Raw genomic sequence first — 18,804 nt, forward strand, 5'->3', positions numbered from 1 at the left:
GCTAATTTGTGGTAAGGATGTGTTGGGATTGAGGGTATATTTGGAATCCTGGGTAATCTGTCTCAGGTGTTGGGAGAATGATTATTATTTGGACTTTTTAGTGTAAGCAGCTTCCTCGTTTAAAAGGTTATTTAGAAGTATAATTACTTGGTAACTGCTACAAAGTTTTATTCAATTCTAGACTGATGTTATTAGAGACCATGAAATTGATTTGAAATGTAATCCTATTTTAAAGTCTAAAGCCGTTCTTTGCCATCACCTTTTTGTTTGAGATTAAATTACGATTAATTGAATGAATTTTTTAGGGCTTGAAAATTATGTTAGGGGGAGGAGGCCTTGGACATCTTGAATTGGATACTACAATTTTGACCAAGAGAGAATCACCATTCAGGGGTGTTTGTCTCCTTGTTCTGAAATTGTGCAGATTCACGTGTGGCTTTCGTAGACTATTTGTGTTTACATATTTGGAATCAGCATGAAATGGAGGTCTTTTTTGTGTACACATTGCTTCCAAAATTTAAGTTCTAAAGGTTTTGTTACAGTTAGCACGGTTCGAACCACTCTTTAGGGTTTTGATGAAAGAAAGGTGGGTAGGCCGTATTTTATGAATGAAGAATAATTCTCCAAGAGCATGGGTTTCCAACCTTAACTTTACCACGGCTCCCTTAGAAATATCTGTCGTAGGGCGCCTCCCTTCCATTTTATAAAATGATACAAGCACAAAAATGTTTAGTACTAAAAATTTATTAAGACAAAATCTTTCAAACAAAGAAAACCGATAACAATTTTATTTTATTATACCTTAGTGAGATGGCTCTGCTGGCCTATTGACACAAAGCTAATCAAATTTAGGCGTCGATCATGGGATAGCTACACGAGGCTCCTTTTCTAAAACCATTTCAGCAAATAAAAGAAATTAGATTTCATTTCAGCTAATGAAGAAAATCCTGTTTGGGATAAATAAGGTGTTTTGAAAGGCAGCCATACTTCTACAGCTTCATATTTTATATTCACTCTTATCTATCCAAGATTGAATTAGAGACCTTCTGATTTTTGCTTAGAGAAGTATTACCAAATTATTCAATCAAGTTTGTGTCTCATAATTTGCTAATTCGAATTCATTGTCTTCTTAGTCGATAAATATCCCCGTGTCTTAAAAACCTGATTGCTTTCATTTTTAAGTTAGTAGAAAAAGCGAAAAGTTAAATTCCATTTGATTGGCTCGGCCTGTGTGAAATATTAAGCCAATAATAAGACCGAAAAGTGTCCGAGTCAGAGCATTCTTTTCAAGTAGTCTCTGTGTTAAAACTGAAGTTAGTGTGTGTTGATATTTCCTTCCGGAGACTGTCTCCTTTAAAAGAGATAGTATACTTGCTAAAAAGTGTAGCTTAGACATCAAAGTCGAAATCTTATTCAGAAAAATATAATTCAGCTTACCTAGGAACTTCTCGAGAATTTTAGAAATTAAACAGGTCTATTGTTTTAACTAGTTTACAAGCAAGTCTACTTACAGTAAATGAAGTTATTAATGTGTTTTTTTTTTATTTAGAAAACCCAATGATGAATATGTGAGCTCCTGCTGGCCCGCATATGGGAATGTCAAATAGTGCAATGCCTACTGGACTTGGCTCCTACCCTAATTTGCTCAATGGTAAGTACATTCATTGTTATAGCTGTAAATTGTATTTATACAATATCGTCCGTTTGTTCGAAGATTAAAGCTACAGTAGACATGATTACTAGATTGAACTCCCAGTTGCTGGTACAAAGAAGCTTTTATTTAAGGTATCAGAGATACGGCCAAAATAATATTTAAAGTTTCCGTTTAAGCAAGTGCCGACAGGGAATTTAATATATTTTGGAAAAAAAAAAAAAAAAAAAAAAAAAACGGCTGAGTATGGAGAGGAAAAAATCTCTGTTTGGAAAATCTTCTGTCATTAAGTGATGGAGGTTTTATTGGGGTGAATAAGTAGGTAAAATTTGTGTGTACCAGTATGGTATATAGGGACCATTAGCTTTGATTTGTTTATTTATTAGTTACGGTTTAAGGGTGTGTCTTTTTTTATAAAATATGTTGTTGTCTATTTTTGCATTAATAAGGCCCATAAAGGCTTATCGTATCCATATATATTATATCATATTATTATAGCTTTCTGCAGTCAATGTTTAATTGTGTATAACCAAAGATCTAGTACTATTTTCGGTAAAAAAGAAATGAATCAAAAATAGTTTTCCCTCAGTTTAAAGGAGAGCCTGAAAAACCAAATTGAAGAGAAAAAAAAAACTAATAACTTAACATGGCCGAATAATAATAATAATAATAATAATTATTATTTTTATTATTAAATAGACTAAATATAGAACTATGAGAGTTTGAATTTGAAATCCGGTAGAATATCTGTTAACTTATTGAAAAAAAAGGAATCAAACAGTTCGTGGTAACGAACTGTAGTAAGGAGCGACCCGGCTCAATAGTAACCAAAACTCTAAAAAATGGAATTTTGATACCAATAGCTACATCAAAAGAATCGCATTTTAATGCTGGTTTTAAATATATAAGTTTCATCAAGTTTAGTCTTACCCATGACAAGTTACGAGCCTGAGAAAATTTGCGTTATTTTAGAAAATAGGGGGAAACACCCCCTAAAAGTCATGGAATCTTAACGAAAATCACACCATCAGATTCAGCGTATCAGAGAACCCTACTGTAGAAGTTTCGGGCTCCTATATACAAAAATGTGAAATTTTGTATTTTTTGCCACAAGGCAGATCACGGATGCGTGTTTATTTTTTATTTTTTTTTTTTTCAGGGGTGATCGTATCGACTCAGTTGTCCTAGAATGTTGCAAGAGGGCTCATTCTAACGGAAATGAAAAGTTCTAGTGCCCTTTTTAAATGACCAAAAAAATTGGAGGGCACCTAGGCCCTCCCACGCTAATTATTTCCCCAAAGTCAACGGATCAAAATTCTGAGATAGCCATTTTATTCAGTGTAGTCGAAAAACCTTATAACTATGTCTTTGGGGACGAATTACTCCCCCACAGTCCCCGTGGGAGGGGCAACAAGTTACAAACTTTGACCTGTGCTTACATATAGTAATGGTTATTGGGAAGTGTACATGCGTTTTCAGGAGGATTTTTTTGGTTCGGGGAGGGGTTGAGAAGAGAGGGATATGCTGGGGGAACTTTCCATCGATAATTGGTCATGGGAGAAGAAAATTTCCATGAAGGAAGAGCAGGATTTACTAGCATTATTTAAAAAAAAAAATTAAAAAATAAATGTGAAAAAGCTTTTTCAGCTGGAAGTAAGGAACAGCAATAAAACTTAAAACAAACAGAAATTATTACCCATATGAGGGGCTCACCTCCTCCTAATACCTCGCTCTTTACGCTAAAGTATTTTTAGTAATTTCAACTATTTATTCTACGGCTTTTGTGATTCAGGGGTCATTCTTAATGAATTGGGATAAAGCTTTAGTGTAAAGAGCGAGGTACTGACGATGGGGCGAATCCCCTCATATATGTAATAAAAACATGAGAATACAAAAGTTCTTTACGTAAGCTAATTTATAAGCTACGTAAATCTTTTACCAATAAAAATATTCGTAAAAAATTAAAAGTTCTAGTTGCCTTTTTAATTAACCAAAAAATCGGAGGGCAACAAGGCTTCGCCCCCGCTCTTTTTTCTCAAAATCATTCGATCAAAATTATGAGAAAGCTATTTAGCCAAAAAAAAAAAAAGTGCAAATTTCGTTTTGATTATTCCTCTGGGGAGAGCCAAAATCAAAACATGCATTGATTCAAAAACGTTCAGAAATTAAATTAAAAAAAACAAGTTTTTTTAACTGGAAGTAAGGAGCGACATTAAAACTTAAAACGCACAGACATTACTTCGTATATGAAAGAGGCTGCTACCTCATTAACGCCCCGCTCTTTACGCAAATTTTTTTTACTGTTTTAAAAAGAAGAATTGAGAGAAAGAGTCAAACTTTAGCGTTGATGAGGTAGCAGTCTCTTTCATATACGAAGGAATTTCTGTGCGTTTTAAGTTTTAATGTCGCTCCTTACTTCCAGTTAAAAAACTTGTTTTTTATTTATTTAATTTTATAAAAGAGACAGTGGTCTATTCGATTACCGATGTTCTTTAGTTTATAATTTTTTTTTAATCTCAGATGCGTAAGGAACACATGATATTTGTTTCAGATATTTGAAGGGAAAGGTCGAACTTTTTTTCTGTTCATTAACTTCGGACGGCTTTTTCAGCAAGCATACCAGAATAGTAATATTTCTAAAGGGTTTTTATCGTTCTTTACTGTTATTTTTGTGATCATATTTTTGCGAAACAAAGTATGAGTCGCTTAACGTATGCAACACAAGACAGTAAACAGCTAAAAACAATAAATGCTATAAATGACTATTTTGATGTCGATTTTTCGAAAAATCTTCTTTGATTGAGTTTTTCTGATGGTTAAACTCGGAGGATGCTCATTGTATATTGGATAGAATTAGCCACCGCTTGATATCAAGTAACGCATGGTTTCTTTGAGTTGGTTTGGTTGATTCAGTCTTTAAGTAAGTGCTATATGGTTGTGGTCTTTTATATAGTATAGTTGAGATTATGCGCCTTGCTCTATCTGTTGTGTCTTGATTAGAATAAGGTAGTCATTTGGTGTTATTAAGATTTTTGGCTGATGGTTATTAGTCACTGGCTTTTCTTTTATTACTAAGTTTTGATAGAAGTAGGAACACTTGACCTTGTCATAAAAGTTTAGATGTATGACTGATTGGAAACGAAGTTCTCAGATTATTCCCTGAAAATTTCTTGGAAAAAAGAACTCCTTTGGACATCAATTTAATACTAATCGTGCATTGTCACCAGTCAATAAATATAAATGCTTTATTTATTTTGAACATACTTTTGCTAGCCAAAAACAAAATAGAATATATCACTTTGACCCAAATTTATCACTTAGACGAGACCAGTCGTGGTCTCCGAAATCCTTACCACGAGGGAATCGGTCACTCCCTCACACAAATAGATCTTTTTTATCGGAAATTGTTTGAAAAAGAAATTATTTGAAAACCTGTCTGATACTGACAGTATATTATTATCAGTGTACGAACATGAACCTTTTCTTTATTCAATACTTAGTTTTGCTAGCCAAAAAAATCGGAGCATTTTTGATGTCCTAGCGAATCGTATATTTGCCCGCTTAAAAGTACTATATTATCGGATAATGTGGAATCTGGATAACAGAGTGAAATCCGACTTCTATCAGAACCTTAGATTAACTGATTATCAAAATTCGGATTTATCATCGATCATCATTGTTTTTGATAATTATCTGTTTGAAAGTATTTCCAAATGCTTTATTTGTACTATTAGTCAACTAGACCATAAGTAAGAACTTGCGTCATAAGATTACAATGGCGGATCTGCGGGGGACTCGTTGGCTTCAGCCATCCCTGCCAAATCAAGACAGAATATCGATAGTTTGTTTAGTTTAATGAATTAGTTGATCTGGTATTATCTGCAAAGTTCAATCACCCATTTTATAGTTCATGTTAACTTGTTCCCCCTCCCCCCATTTCGCCATTCAAAGTAAACGTGACTAAATTGTGGATTCAGGGGAGCAGAAATAAAAGTGTCATATTTAATGAAAAATCATATTGACCGTTGGCAAGTCTTGTTGAATGTAAAGCGGGAAAAGAAAACTTCTGTATCTTTTTTTTTCAAAAAATGAACGTTATGTTTTCTCGATACTTTGATGTATCTTAATCACGTTTCATTTAAAGAATGAAAATGCATCATGTTTTTAAGATATTATGTCTTCCACCATAATTTTTTCGTGAATTTTATTTTATGGGCTCGCTCCTAAAGTACCAAAAACATACAGAAAAAACAAGCTTTGCCCCTGGACCTATTTAGAATTGCTCATACCCAAAACCGCGATCTGCTAAGATTGTTCCCTATGTCATTTCGAAATCATGAAGTTTTTAAGAAAGAACCGCTTTTTGTTAGTGTTGCCTCATTGACCCACTACTTCTGCTACTAATAATTACTCATTGCAGCTCCAAGCCGCCTGAAGTCAACACAGCTGCATACGCTCCCCCATCCCAATCTTTTCAAAGCTTCTCTCTTTACCCCCTCCCAAGAAGTTCCAATATCCTTTTAATCCTCCCTTGCGATCTTTGCCACCTCATTAGGAGGCCGACCTGCTTTTCGTTTGACCCTAGTTGGATGGCCCGAAACGACGATCCTTGGCAATCTGTCAGACTTCATCTGGAAAACGTGTCTATCTCAACCTTTTTCTTATTAAAGGCCGTTTTCTTATTATGTGGCTATTATTAAAGCCATATTTTAGGCACAGCCTGTTGTTTGATGTACAGTCAGTCAAACGGATATCAAAATTACCCTTCACAATTCCTTTGGAAACACCTAGTAAGTCATCTCCCATCTTCTGTGGTGCCAACGTTTCAGAGCCCTGCTTGACCACTGTCATCGCAGTTACTTCTAATTTTCAATCTTGGTTTGCAGACATTACTTTCTTCTTAACTTTTTCATCTGTGGAAGAACACTTAGCTATTCTACTTTTTAAACCTTCACTGGATCCACGATCTTTACTCGTAACATAATTAAGATTAATCAAAATAATAGTTACTATTCCTGAACCAGCTTCAAATGGTGATCCTTCTTCTCTTGGCTGTTCTCTTAAATATATTTTAAAGTTTTCGGTTACTGTGAGCTAGAGTTTGTTCTTTACTGGGTTGCCCCTAAAGGGAACCATAATAATACCCAGGTAAGTAAAGTTATCTGCTTATCGATCTTCTTGTTACCCACCATAACCTTTTCATCCTTTTTTGTTCCTAGTGTATGAGACTTAATCTTCATAAATCTGATTTTCCAGCCTATTCTAGGACCCTGAACTCTCAAAACCTCCAAAATTCACTCATTTTGCTAAGATTTGGCCTAGGACACTCAAATCATTTAATAATCTAAGTCTAGGACAGTTTCACATTTCCATTTGATTCCTTTCCCTCCCTTACTCCATTGCTTTGTTCCTTTGGAACAATCGATGTAAATAGGGATAAAATACCACCCTACTTAACTCCTCATTCAATTTCAAAGCAGCCAGTAGCCTCATTTCCTACCTTGACTGCAGCAATATTGTTCTCATACATAGGACTAATCACTTTAATTTATTCATCTAGTTTACCATACAGGGTACAGTATCCATAGAAGATCTTAACCAAAGATATCGGCTGATTCTAGCAACCGCTCATAATTTATAAAACTGAGGACTACAAGTGTTTAGTGATTCAGGCACTTCTCAATTAGTAATTTAAGAATGCAAATTTGGTCTATGCATACTCTTCTCTCCTAAAACCACCCTGATCTTCTCTTAAAACTTTATTTACAACATCTCTTATCTTCCCCTTTCAAAAATTTCACATTCATAGTCTTCAGTATTTTATGTCAAACTTCACCACGACCAAATTTCAAAACTCCTTTACCACACAATCGGCCAACTTTCACCAGCGGAAGGAGACAATGCAAGACAATTTTTTTAAGGGTTGAGGGCTAGAGTAAGCTGATTGAGGTGACAAAACCCAGCTAGAATAATCTAAAGAATGATCGCCTTGGAGCATATGTTTTTTGAAGATAGTAGTTGTTCCGATATAGGCTTTTTTTTCAAAAAATACGAACGATTTCCGCTTCAACGCCAACATTTTTCACTAATGATTTTTCGCCAATGGTTTCCGCATCAATGCTTTTCTTAAAATAAATAATACTCATACCTTTGAGCATTAGCAGCAACTCCACAGAAATAAAATCAGAAATCTCTGTTGCTTGTCCGTCAAGTTTAACAAACATACTGTTTTATCAATTTCCTATGTCAAGTAAACGAGATTTTTTCGAACACTCTTTAACTGACATTTAACTGTTATTTCCGAAAAACATGGCAAGTAAATACTAACCACTTTATGTATTTTTTTGTATAATTTAAGAAAAAAAAATAGTTTGTCTTCATATTAACAAATTTTAGTGATTGAGGAATTAGTATTTGATTTTTTTCTAGGTGGAAATCCCTACCGTTCCAACTACTATCTAAATAATCATACCTCGTCTTTCTACTGAAAGTCGGATATCCTGACCTTAAACGTATTTGTGATTGAGGTTTAAATCATAATACGAATAAAATTGCCGTTAAAAAAAAATAATTGATTGCAACAATTATATTTCATTTGCAGTGTTAGAACTGTCAAATAGCCCAATGCTTAATATTCAGGATTCTGATAAGCTGGTACATCTAGAACCGAAAGCTCATCAAATGAGCGTACGGACCAAATTTGGTAGTCAAGGATCCATGTCCAAGGGTGCCAATATGAGCTGTTTGGCTTCGCCACATGGATTCTGTCTTGGTCCCGGTGAACAAATATTTGTTGCAGATACTCAAAATCATAATATCAAGGTATTTATAATTTTTTGCTTTTGCTTGTTTATTTTTTATGGCACTTGGTATTAACCAAGTGACATATAGCAATCGCCAATTCTGTCGGTCTGTCTGTCTGTCTGTCGGTCCCGGTTTTGCTACTTTAGGCACTTCCAGGTAAGCTAGGACGATGAAATTTGGCAAGCGTATCAGGGACCAGACCAGATTAAATTAGAAATAGTCGTTTTCCCGATTTGACCATCTCGGGGGGGGGGGAGTAGGGGGCCGGTTAATTCGCAAAAAATAGAAAAAATGAAGTATTTTTAACTTATGAGTGGGTGATTGGATTTTAATGAAATTTGATATTTGGAATGATATTGTGTCTCAGAGCTCTTATTTTAAATCCCGACCGGATCTGATGACATTGGGGGGAACTGGAGGGGGGAAACCTAAAGTCCCGGTTTTGCTACTTTAGGTATTTCCAGGTAAGCTAGGACGATGAAATTTGGCAAGCGTATCAGGGACCGGACCAGATTAAATTAGAAATAGTCGTTTTCCCGATTTGAACATCTGGGGGGAAGTGGGGGGTCGGTTAATTCGGAAAAAATAGAAAAAATGAAGTATTTTTAACTTAGGAGCGGGTGATTGGATCTTGATGAAATTTGATGTTTGGAATGATATTGTGTCTCAGAGCTTTGATTTTAAATCCCGACCGGATCGGATGGAATTGGGGGGTAAGGTAAAAAGGTAAAGGATACGGCATTAGACTTTACAGTCCTTACCGGCGGTGCTGATCTCCGTTTCTTGGCCCTTCAGCCAGGAAGTGCAATGGGGGGTTGGGGGCCAGCCATCCAGTGCTTTCGCACACCCTTCCTGTTTACCTTCCCCAGATTTCTCCAGGTGCCCATTTAGAGCTGGGTCGACTCTGGCTATGCTTACAGAGTCACGCCACTGACCCCCGTCCCAAACTGAAGAATTGGGTACACTGGGATTCGAACCTGCGTCCTCTCAGACAAGGGATCCTGAATTGGGGGGAGTTGGAGGGGGAAAACCTAAAATCTTGGAAAACACTTAGAGTGGAGGGATCGGGATGAAACTTGATGGGAAAAATAAGCGCAAGTCCCAGATACATGATTGACATAATCGGAACTGATTCGCTCTCTTTGGGGTAGTTGGGGGGGAGTAATTCTTAAAATTAGAAAAAATGAGGTATTTTCAACCTACGAACGGGTGATCGGATCTCAATGAAATTTGATGTTTAGAAGGATATCGTGTCTTAGAGCTCTTATTTTATAACCAGAACGGATCCGCTCTCTTTGGGGTAGTTGGGGGGGGGGTTAATTCTGAAAAACTAGAAAAAATGAGGTATTTTTAACTTACGAACGGGTGATTGGATCTCCATGAAATTTGATATTTAGAAGAATATCGTGTCTCAAAGCTCTTATTTTAAAACTAGACCGGATCTGGTGACATTGGGGAAAGTTTGGGGTGGGGAAACCTAAAATGATGGAAAACGCTTAGATTGGAGGGATTGGGATGAAATTGATTGGAAAAATAAGCAGAAGTCTTGCATACGTGATTTACATAATTGGAACAGATCCGCTCAATTTGGGGGGGGGGGTAATTCTGAAAAATAAGACAAAATGACGTATTTTTAACTTACGAAGGAGTGATCGGATCTTCATGAAACTTCATATTTAGAAGGACCTCGTAACTCAGATATCTTATTTTAAATCTCAACCGGATCAAGCGTATTTGGGGGGGGCAGTTGAGGGGACCAGAAATCTTTGAAAATACTTAAAGCGGTGAGATCAGGATGAAACTGGGTGGGAAAAATAGAAACCTGTCTAAGATACGTGACTGACATAACTGGACCGGATCTGCTCTCTTTGGTGGAATGGGGGGGGGGGTATTTTGAAAATTGAGGTATTTGTAACTTACGAAAGGGTGACCAGATCTTAATGAAATTTGATTTTTAGAAGGATCTTGTGCTTTAAAGTTCTAATTTCAAATTCCGACCAGATCCTGTGACATTCGGGGGAGTTGGAGGGGGAAACCGGAATTCTTGGAAAACATGAAAATTGGGGTATTTTTACCTTACGAATAGATGATCGGATCGTAATGAAATTTGATTTTTAGAAGGAATTCATGTCTCAGAGCTCTTATTTCAAATCCCGACCAGATCTTTTGACATTAGGGGAGTTGGAGGCTGGACTGGACTTATATTTCTTTTAAATATAAAAACAAAAAGCAACAACAAGAACTGTTTTCTTTCTTTTTATATTTGTGACTTTTGTTTATGATTGTCTTTTTCTTTTGTATGTTGCGGCTATTTCTTTTTCTTTCTCTTAATTCCGGTAAATTGGAAAGGATTGTGGTCTACAAAATAATTTGTAATATCCCTTATATTTATTGCCCCCCTCTCCCTCTTTTATTTTGAAAAACAGCTATTTTGTATTCTTATTGACAAAAGTTGAAAACAGAAAATTTCGCCCCTTTGATTTTTTAACAAGAAATTTATGCCTTCATGATTAAACAGAAAAGAAAATATGCCTCCCCACGTTTTCATGAATTGACCCTCCTGTTCCTGCAGCCTATTCTTTTCAGGTTTTCCATTCTTGAATGGTATTTTTGCTTAGAATCTTAGTTTTTTTCTGAATTCCCATAGTCAAAATACCACCAACGAAATCTGTCAGTCTCATTACTAATTTATCCCATTTTTAGTATAATCAGTTCAAAGTACGTATCTTAAATGAAAAAGTCAAGTCACCAACCACCACTGTGTATCGATGTGGCCCCCTCATTGATCTGTGTATGGGCCCCCATGTGAGGCATACTGGAAAAATTAAGGCATTCAACATCACAAAGAACTCATCTTCTTATTGGGAAGGTAAGCAAGAAGCAGAATCCCTGCAGAGAGTGTACGGAATTTCGTTTCCTGATTCCAAGCAGCTAAAGGAATGGAAGAAGTTACAAGAAGAAGCAGCCAAACGAGATCATAGGAAACTTGGAAGGGTAAGATTTGCTAAATTCCTTCTCATTTACAAAACCCTATTTACGAAAAAAATTAACTAAACAAAATAATAATAATAAGAAAAACTAAAAAAATTATAATAAAAAAAACTCAAATAAAAATAAACTAAAAACTATTGAAGCTATTGTTCTCGTCAGCATGTTGTTTAGAACTTTTAAAAAACAACTATTTACATCAGTTTTTCTTTTATTTTCAAAAATAACCACCGAAAATTTTTTGTTCAAAATCAAAACTTACTATTTTTGGTTTTATATTAAAAATACCTTAATTTGACTATCTAAAAGTTGATTTTATCATACTTTTGTACGTGGAATTCAAAGATTTAATTGTATTGGTCTCTTTTACACATAGTATTTGTGCAACAAAATTAAAGATTTTTATTTTTCCAAAAAAATAAAATAAAGCAAATAGTTTTGGGGAAAAAAACGCATGTATAGATCTAATAGACTTGAATTTTTAAATAAACATACAAAACTGGGTAAAAATTCTCAAAACAATTAAATGTTTTGTTGTTAAAATTAAAAAGCAATTAAGATATGTTTTTGGGCACGGCCTCGCTAAAGCTGTAATGAAACAAAAATGCTGGACATTTTCATATGCAAAGTTTAATTGTCAATCAATTACTTTGAAGCAAAAAATCTGTTTAAATTTTTTTTTTATATGAAGAATATATTTGTTATTAGATAAATGTCCAAATTGAGCTAGTTAGACTTCATAAGTTTCGAAATTTCATACAGTATCTATATCTTAACGGCCAGAATCTGTTCCGTCTGTTTGTTCATTTTCATAGATTTTCTTAATATCATGTCTAATTGTCATTCAAGTATTTTGACCCCAAAATCTAAGATAATTTTTTAGAATTTTTGTACGAATATACAAAATGTTTTTTATTATTTGTTATGTTTTAATGCGGCATTGGTCAAACTTTAATATTCAAAACTTTATGTATTATTTATGTTTCAACGGCAAAATATTTTTCATATATTTGGTCATTTTTTATAAATTTTCATATACCATGTCTAATTGTCATTCAAGTATTTTGGCCCTAAAAGCTAAGGAATAAAATTACGATTTCCGTACGAGTATACAGAATGCTGTGTTTATTTAGGATAGTTGAATATGGAATTTGTTAAACTTGAAAAATTCAAAACCATACACGCTATATTGATTTATTCATAACCTCATAATCTATTTTATTTTATAATTCAGTTCATAAATTCAAAACTTTATTTAGTAATTAACGGCTAAAATATTTTAGTCAATTTGGGATATTCTTGTGTGTCTTGAAGTGTGATTCGGGGTGTCCCTTCCCCAAACCCCAAATTTGCCTGGATCTCTCGGCATTTTTTAATCAAATAAATTTTTCTTACGCGCCTGTTAATAAAAAAAATTCTTTTCTTCTTTCTTTTTATGACTAAGGGCTATATTTCTTTCATGAGTCCAGACTCAAAAATTAACTAGCCTGCAAAAATCTTACCTGGTTTTCTCCATACTTCTTATCAAATAAATCGTTTCTTCATTATTGCCCTTCCTCTCTCCCCCGCCAAAAAAGAATACGTACGTACCTGTTAATACTTTCTTCTTGTCTTCTTAGGAGCAAGAGTTGTATTTCTTTCATGAACTGAGCCCAGGCTCCTGCTTTTTCACCCTTCACGGAGCATTTATTTACAACACTCTGATTCAGTTCATTAGAAGTGAGTATGAGAAGCGGGGGTTTGAGGAGGTGGTAACTCCCAACATTTATAGTTCCAAGTTATGGCAAACGTCTGGACATTGGGAACACTATGCTGAGAATATGTCCTCCTTTGATGTTGAGAAAGACAAATTTGCTTTGAAGCCAATGAACTGTCCTTCCCATTGGTAAGATAAGTTTTTATTATATAAGTTTATTATATATATTATATTATATATATGATTATATTAATCATTCGTAGATTTTATATTAAAACACCGTTTGATAGATTTTTATTAAAATACAGATTTTTGTATTAAAACATGTAGATTTTTTATTAAAACACAGAAACCATTTGTTTTGGCAAACTCAAATATTGGAGGAATTTGCCAATATTGGTAAAATATAGTTAATGCTAAGTTTTAATTATTGAAAAAAAAATTGAAGTCTACACAGATATCATTTGGTAGATTTTTATTAAAAACAGATTTTTTATTAAAAAATGTGGATTTTTTATTAAAACACAGACATCATTTGTTTTGGCAAGCTCAAATATAGAAGGAAATTTGCCAATATTTTGCCAATAATGGCAAAATATAGTTAATGCTACAGTTTTAATTTTTGAAAAAAAAAATTTAATTTTGAAAAAAAACACACAGACATCGTTTGATAGAATTTTATTAAAAAACAGATTTTGTACTAAAATATGTAGATTTTTTATTAAAACACAGACATTTGTTTTTGTATGCTCAAATATAGGAGGAAATTTGCCAATACTGGCAAAATATAGTTAATGTTACAGTTTTAGTTTTTGATAAAGAAGAAAATGGATTGAGTTTTGAACAAACAAACGTTCAGATGGGGACAAGTCCACTTATCAGACAGTGAAAACAGATACTTAAGTCGGGATATTTCGACCACATATACAACAATCGTCATCAGCAGAAATAATAAAGTATTAAAATTAAAACTAAAATATTTCCACACAATAAAATAATATTTTGCGGTTCATTCACTAGATCTGTCTGAGAGATTTCAATAACTGGGTTCATGCAAAGTCTTGAGTTGTAAATTTTCTTCTTTAAGATTGCCTAAATAAAAGTTGAATTTCAAATGAAGGTTTCACTGTCTAATAAATGGACTTATTCCCATTTGAAACGTTTATTTGTTCGTCATACAAAGGCCGTGTAATCTAGTAAAAAATACCCAATGTAAGGTATGTAGGTATATAATTTAAGGTATTATGTCTTAAAGTATGTGAGGTATGTAGGTATATAATGTAAGGTATTACGTAGTAACGTATGTAAGCTATGTAGGTATGTAATGTAAGGTATTACGTCGTAAAGTATGTAAGGTATGTAGGTATATAATGTAAGGTATTACATCATAAAGTATGTAGGTATATAATGTAAGGTATTACGTCGTAAAGTATGTAAGGTATGTAGGTACATAATGTAAGGTATTACGTCGTAAAGTATTTGAGGTATGTAGGTCTATAATGTAAGGTATTACGTTGTAAAATATGTAGCTATATAATGTAAGGTATTAAGCGTCGAAAAGTATGTAAGGTATGTAGGTATATAATGTAAGGTATTACGTCGTAAAGTATGTAAGTGTGTAAGGTATATAGGTATATAATGTAAGGTATTACGTCGTAAAGTATGTAAGTATGTAAGGTATATAGGTATATAATGTAAGGTATTACGTCGTAAAGTGTGTAAGTATGTAGGGTATATAGGTATATAATGTAAGGTATTACGTCGTAAAGTATGTAAGTATGTAAGGTATGTAGGTATATACGGCGGAAATACCCTCCACATAGAGGTGCTTAAGGGTCAGTTTGGATTATTTTTGCTTCTGAATATTCCTGTTACTAGAAAAATTAACTGACTAGATTGAAAAAGAACAATTTAAGGAGGTAAATTTATATGACTTAACCATTTTTATGTTGCAAAAACAGGGCAGCAAGAAAAGTCAAATTTGAAGAAGGAGAAGGTGCAGATTCGTCAAAACCGCGAAAAATATTAAAATATTTAAAACATTGCAACTATTGCTGTAAAAATGCGATTTCAATTATAGCTGGGTTGATATTTCGATGATGGCATAATTGATCAGAACTGTAGGAAGAGGAGAAATAGCAAGGGAGGTCTTTTGATTGACTCACTGGTATAGTTATCCTGAGGGTAGACGTTTTAAGTTAAAGATAGGGAACAGATGGCAGGCCAGACTGAGGCTAAATAGCTTACCAAGATTTGTGTTTTCATATGTAGTCATAAAAGTGCCATATGGAATTACATTACCTTTTTGCTGCTTTCTACAAATATCTTACGCACTAAGTTTTTGAAGTCTATTTACAATTGGTGGCTGATTCCCCTTCTTAGGATATTATTTTTTGCATTTACAGTTTCTAACAATTTGTTTTGTTTTAATGATTCCTCACTTTGATTTGTGCTACAAGTTGATCCTTGGGTATAACTGCTTCTGTGCTCCTGTTTACTCTTTTGATAATATGCCCATATAATGAGATACAGTCGTTTTTTAGGCCGAGCTTGTGTTTTGTGTTGGGTTGATTTATTATACCATTTATCACCATTGCCAAACAATTTTGGACGTCATTTTACTAAGTAAGTTATAATAGCACTTAGGATCAGACATTTAACTTTGCTGGGTCAAAATGACATTAGTTTTGCTGTGTCTCTATGTTTGAGGGTTTTCAAGCTGTTCTTAATGACCTTTATGAGATTCGGACAGGGGCGGATCTAGAGAAAAATCTTGGGGGGGGGGGGGCGCTGGACCGAGGGTGCCAATATGATTCGAGAGTAATGATTGTGGGGTATAGATAACGCTTTCGTCAGACCAGTTTGTTTGTGTAAATCTGGTCGGTGCTGATGTAAAATGACAAAAAAAAAACTCTTTGAAAGCCAATACTATTTTCCTATAGCAGTAAAATGCGTATTAACAATAGACGCGAGCAGATTCTTTGATGAATAAATTACTATGGCTTTTTTGAGACTTTCTGAATGAGTAGACAAGATTATTTTTTTTTCTTTAGAGTTGAATAAAAAAAAAGTATTTAATGGAAAAATTTCTAATTTCTAAGTGTGGAAATACAACTTTTTTTTACAAAAGGTAGAGAATTGTAAACCAGCCGCTTGATCCGCCACAAGGTCCCAACATTTTCTATAAATATACTGAAAACCAACTGCACGCCTGGTAGCTGGGGGATATCTGATTGCAGCACTTGCAATGTGGGGGTCCTTCCTTGTTGCTTTGGAAGCTAGAAAATGTTTTGAAGACGTCCACGACAAGCAAAGGAATATTTGGTTTTTACTTTTGTTAAGGGCTCCTTTGTTTGAGGATTCTTTAATCAGAACCAGAACCAAAACATAGAATGGGTCTATCCCCCGCTGTCAAAGCTGATTTTTTTTTTCAATAAGGAAAGTATTTATATTATAATGTTTATTATAAACCCTACCCATAACATGGCAGGGTTTCATACACAAATATTATTATTGTTTTTTAAGAATTAACGACGCTTCTTGACTACTAAGGTCCCTGCATAATGTGGATTCATATTTCATATTGAAATAATGTCATGTATATTATCACAAAGTATTAATATTTTAATGTAAAATAGTTCCATTTTCTACTGGATATACCTTTCTCTTGTAATCATAAGCCTGTAGAATGCGTGTTAATTCATTTGATTTCATGCTCCATCCATGTTACAGCTGGCAATGTAGTAGCAATTTAAAAGTTTTTTTTAGCAGGAGAATTCTGATGAAATGATATTAATGTAATATCTTGACCTTTTACATCTCCCCCTTCTTTATCTGAAGTGTAAACTAGAAAGAAGATCAATTTACCCATCCCTTAAAGTATTTTTTACTCCTTGTTTGAATTGCAAACTACAGAAAAATCAGTATCTCATAAGGGTGGGGTCCTGAGAGTAAGGGGTATTAGCCCTTAATAGTTCATAATACTAGCCTTTAATAGCCTTGCATTGTATGATTTGTAACCAATAAACTTAATGTCTCATTTCTTTCAATTTCCATAAAAAATACATAGAATTTAAAATACTACAAATTTATAAGAAAATAAATTCTAATGAAATGCTGGAGTTAGATTAGTAGTAACAGGGGCACCAACGTGAAGGTTCTCCAGCGCCGCCCCCGCCCCCCTCCCGCCCCGCACTCATAACAATAAAAACAACTCCCAACACTTAGCTATTTTTTCTGTGGTAATATAAAGCTATGTTTAGTTTTTTATTTTTTGTGTGTGTATGTGTGTGAGTTTGTATTTGTGCGTGTGTTTTTGTATGTGTTCGTATGTTTAATGTGGGTGTGCTCTTTCACTAATATTTTTTACTATATGTTTTTTTACTCTTATTCTCTATCTCATCCCCCCTCTTCTCCCACACATAAAAATCAAAGTAATAGATCTCCCTCCACTAATCTAGATAATCCTAGCTGTACTAATCTATATCATACCGTCCCATTTATGCTTTTCTAGATCACCTAAATTGCCTTACTAATCTAAATATCACTACTAGTTGTAGGAGCATTCCTTTTTTTTTCGGACCCGGTTCTCTTCTTGACAGATTTTTCGGTTAGTCTGTACATCTCGTTTATGTAGATTTGTATCGTATCCTGGGATAAGAAGAGTTGTAGTTGGGTTATTCTCCTTTCTTTTATCAAATTCAAGGTGCGAAAAATTGTAAAAAAAAAAAGAAAAGGCCATACTACAGCATCAGATTCAGTCTCTGAGCTTTTCTGATCGAAAACGAATTTATTACATCTTCTGGTTTCGGCAGTTCGTTCCTGTATGCTTGCATAAACAACAGCGCCTCTAGTACTATCAACACTTGGATCTGGCACTAAGATTTTAATGAGGAAAGTAGAAGCAATAGTCCCTAAAATACAAAAGCAATAATGATTAATAATGACTTTTAACCTCTAAAAAACACATTTTATCTTAAAACAGTTGAGAAGTTGAGAGCACAGACTCAACTCTTTCAGCAGTTAAAGGCATTAGAAATCTGATTACATCTTTTTGATTTTTCTTTTTTTAATAAGAGGGTGCTAAAATGCCATAACTGTATTTTTGGTGTAACTTTTGACTTATGTCTCCTGCCAGGGACTTCTCAATGAAAATTAAGAGAAGTATGATACTATCATCAACACCTGGATATGGCACTAAAATTTCACCCAGGAGAGTAGCAGCAATAGTTCCTAAAAATACAAAAGCTATAAAGATTAATAATGACTTTTAACCTCTGAAAAGCACATTTTATCTTAATATAGTTGAGTTTTTTTTTAATAAGAGGGTGCTAAAATGCCATAACTGAACTAGACTGTAAGAGAACAATCGTCTTTTTCTTTAAGTGTTTCGGTAATATTGCACTCGTTATTCTATATTTCGTTTCAGAAAATTAATATTCCATAGTAAAATTTCTGGTAGACAGTTCAGTATTTTTGATGTAACTTTTGACTTATGTCTTTTGCCGGGTATAGAATCTCCTGCCTGCTGCTGCTCAATGTATAGAGTGATGTCTGCCTCCTCCATCTACTTTGGTCCATCTCAAGTATTTGCGCTTTGACCTGTCTGTTACTTGCCATTGTCAAGAGCTCAGTCAGGCTGTTGAACCAATGTTTCTTTGGTCAG

The 18,804-nt window shown here is 34.2% G+C and overlaps 1 protein-coding gene across 1 annotated transcript; it reads left to right on the forward strand.

Moving 5' to 3' along the window:
- Positions 1-11,133: 11,133 nt before the first annotated feature.
- LOC136042891 (threonine--tRNA ligase 1, cytoplasmic-like) lies at positions 11,134-13,328 on the forward strand (the record flags this gene model as incomplete). The annotated part of the gene is made up of 2 exons (XM_065727821.1): positions 11,134-11,449; positions 13,063-13,328. Coding segments are annotated over exons 1-2 (467 nt in total), but the record flags the coding sequence as incomplete, so codon positions are not given.
- Positions 13,329-18,804: the final 5,476 nt, after the last annotated feature.

Source organism: Artemia franciscana, unplaced genomic scaffold (assembly GCF_032884065.1).
Source record: "Artemia franciscana unplaced genomic scaffold, ASM3288406v1 Scaffold_2377, whole genome shotgun sequence".
Classification (NCBI taxonomy): Eukaryota; Metazoa; Arthropoda; class Branchiopoda; order Anostraca; family Artemiidae; genus Artemia; species Artemia franciscana.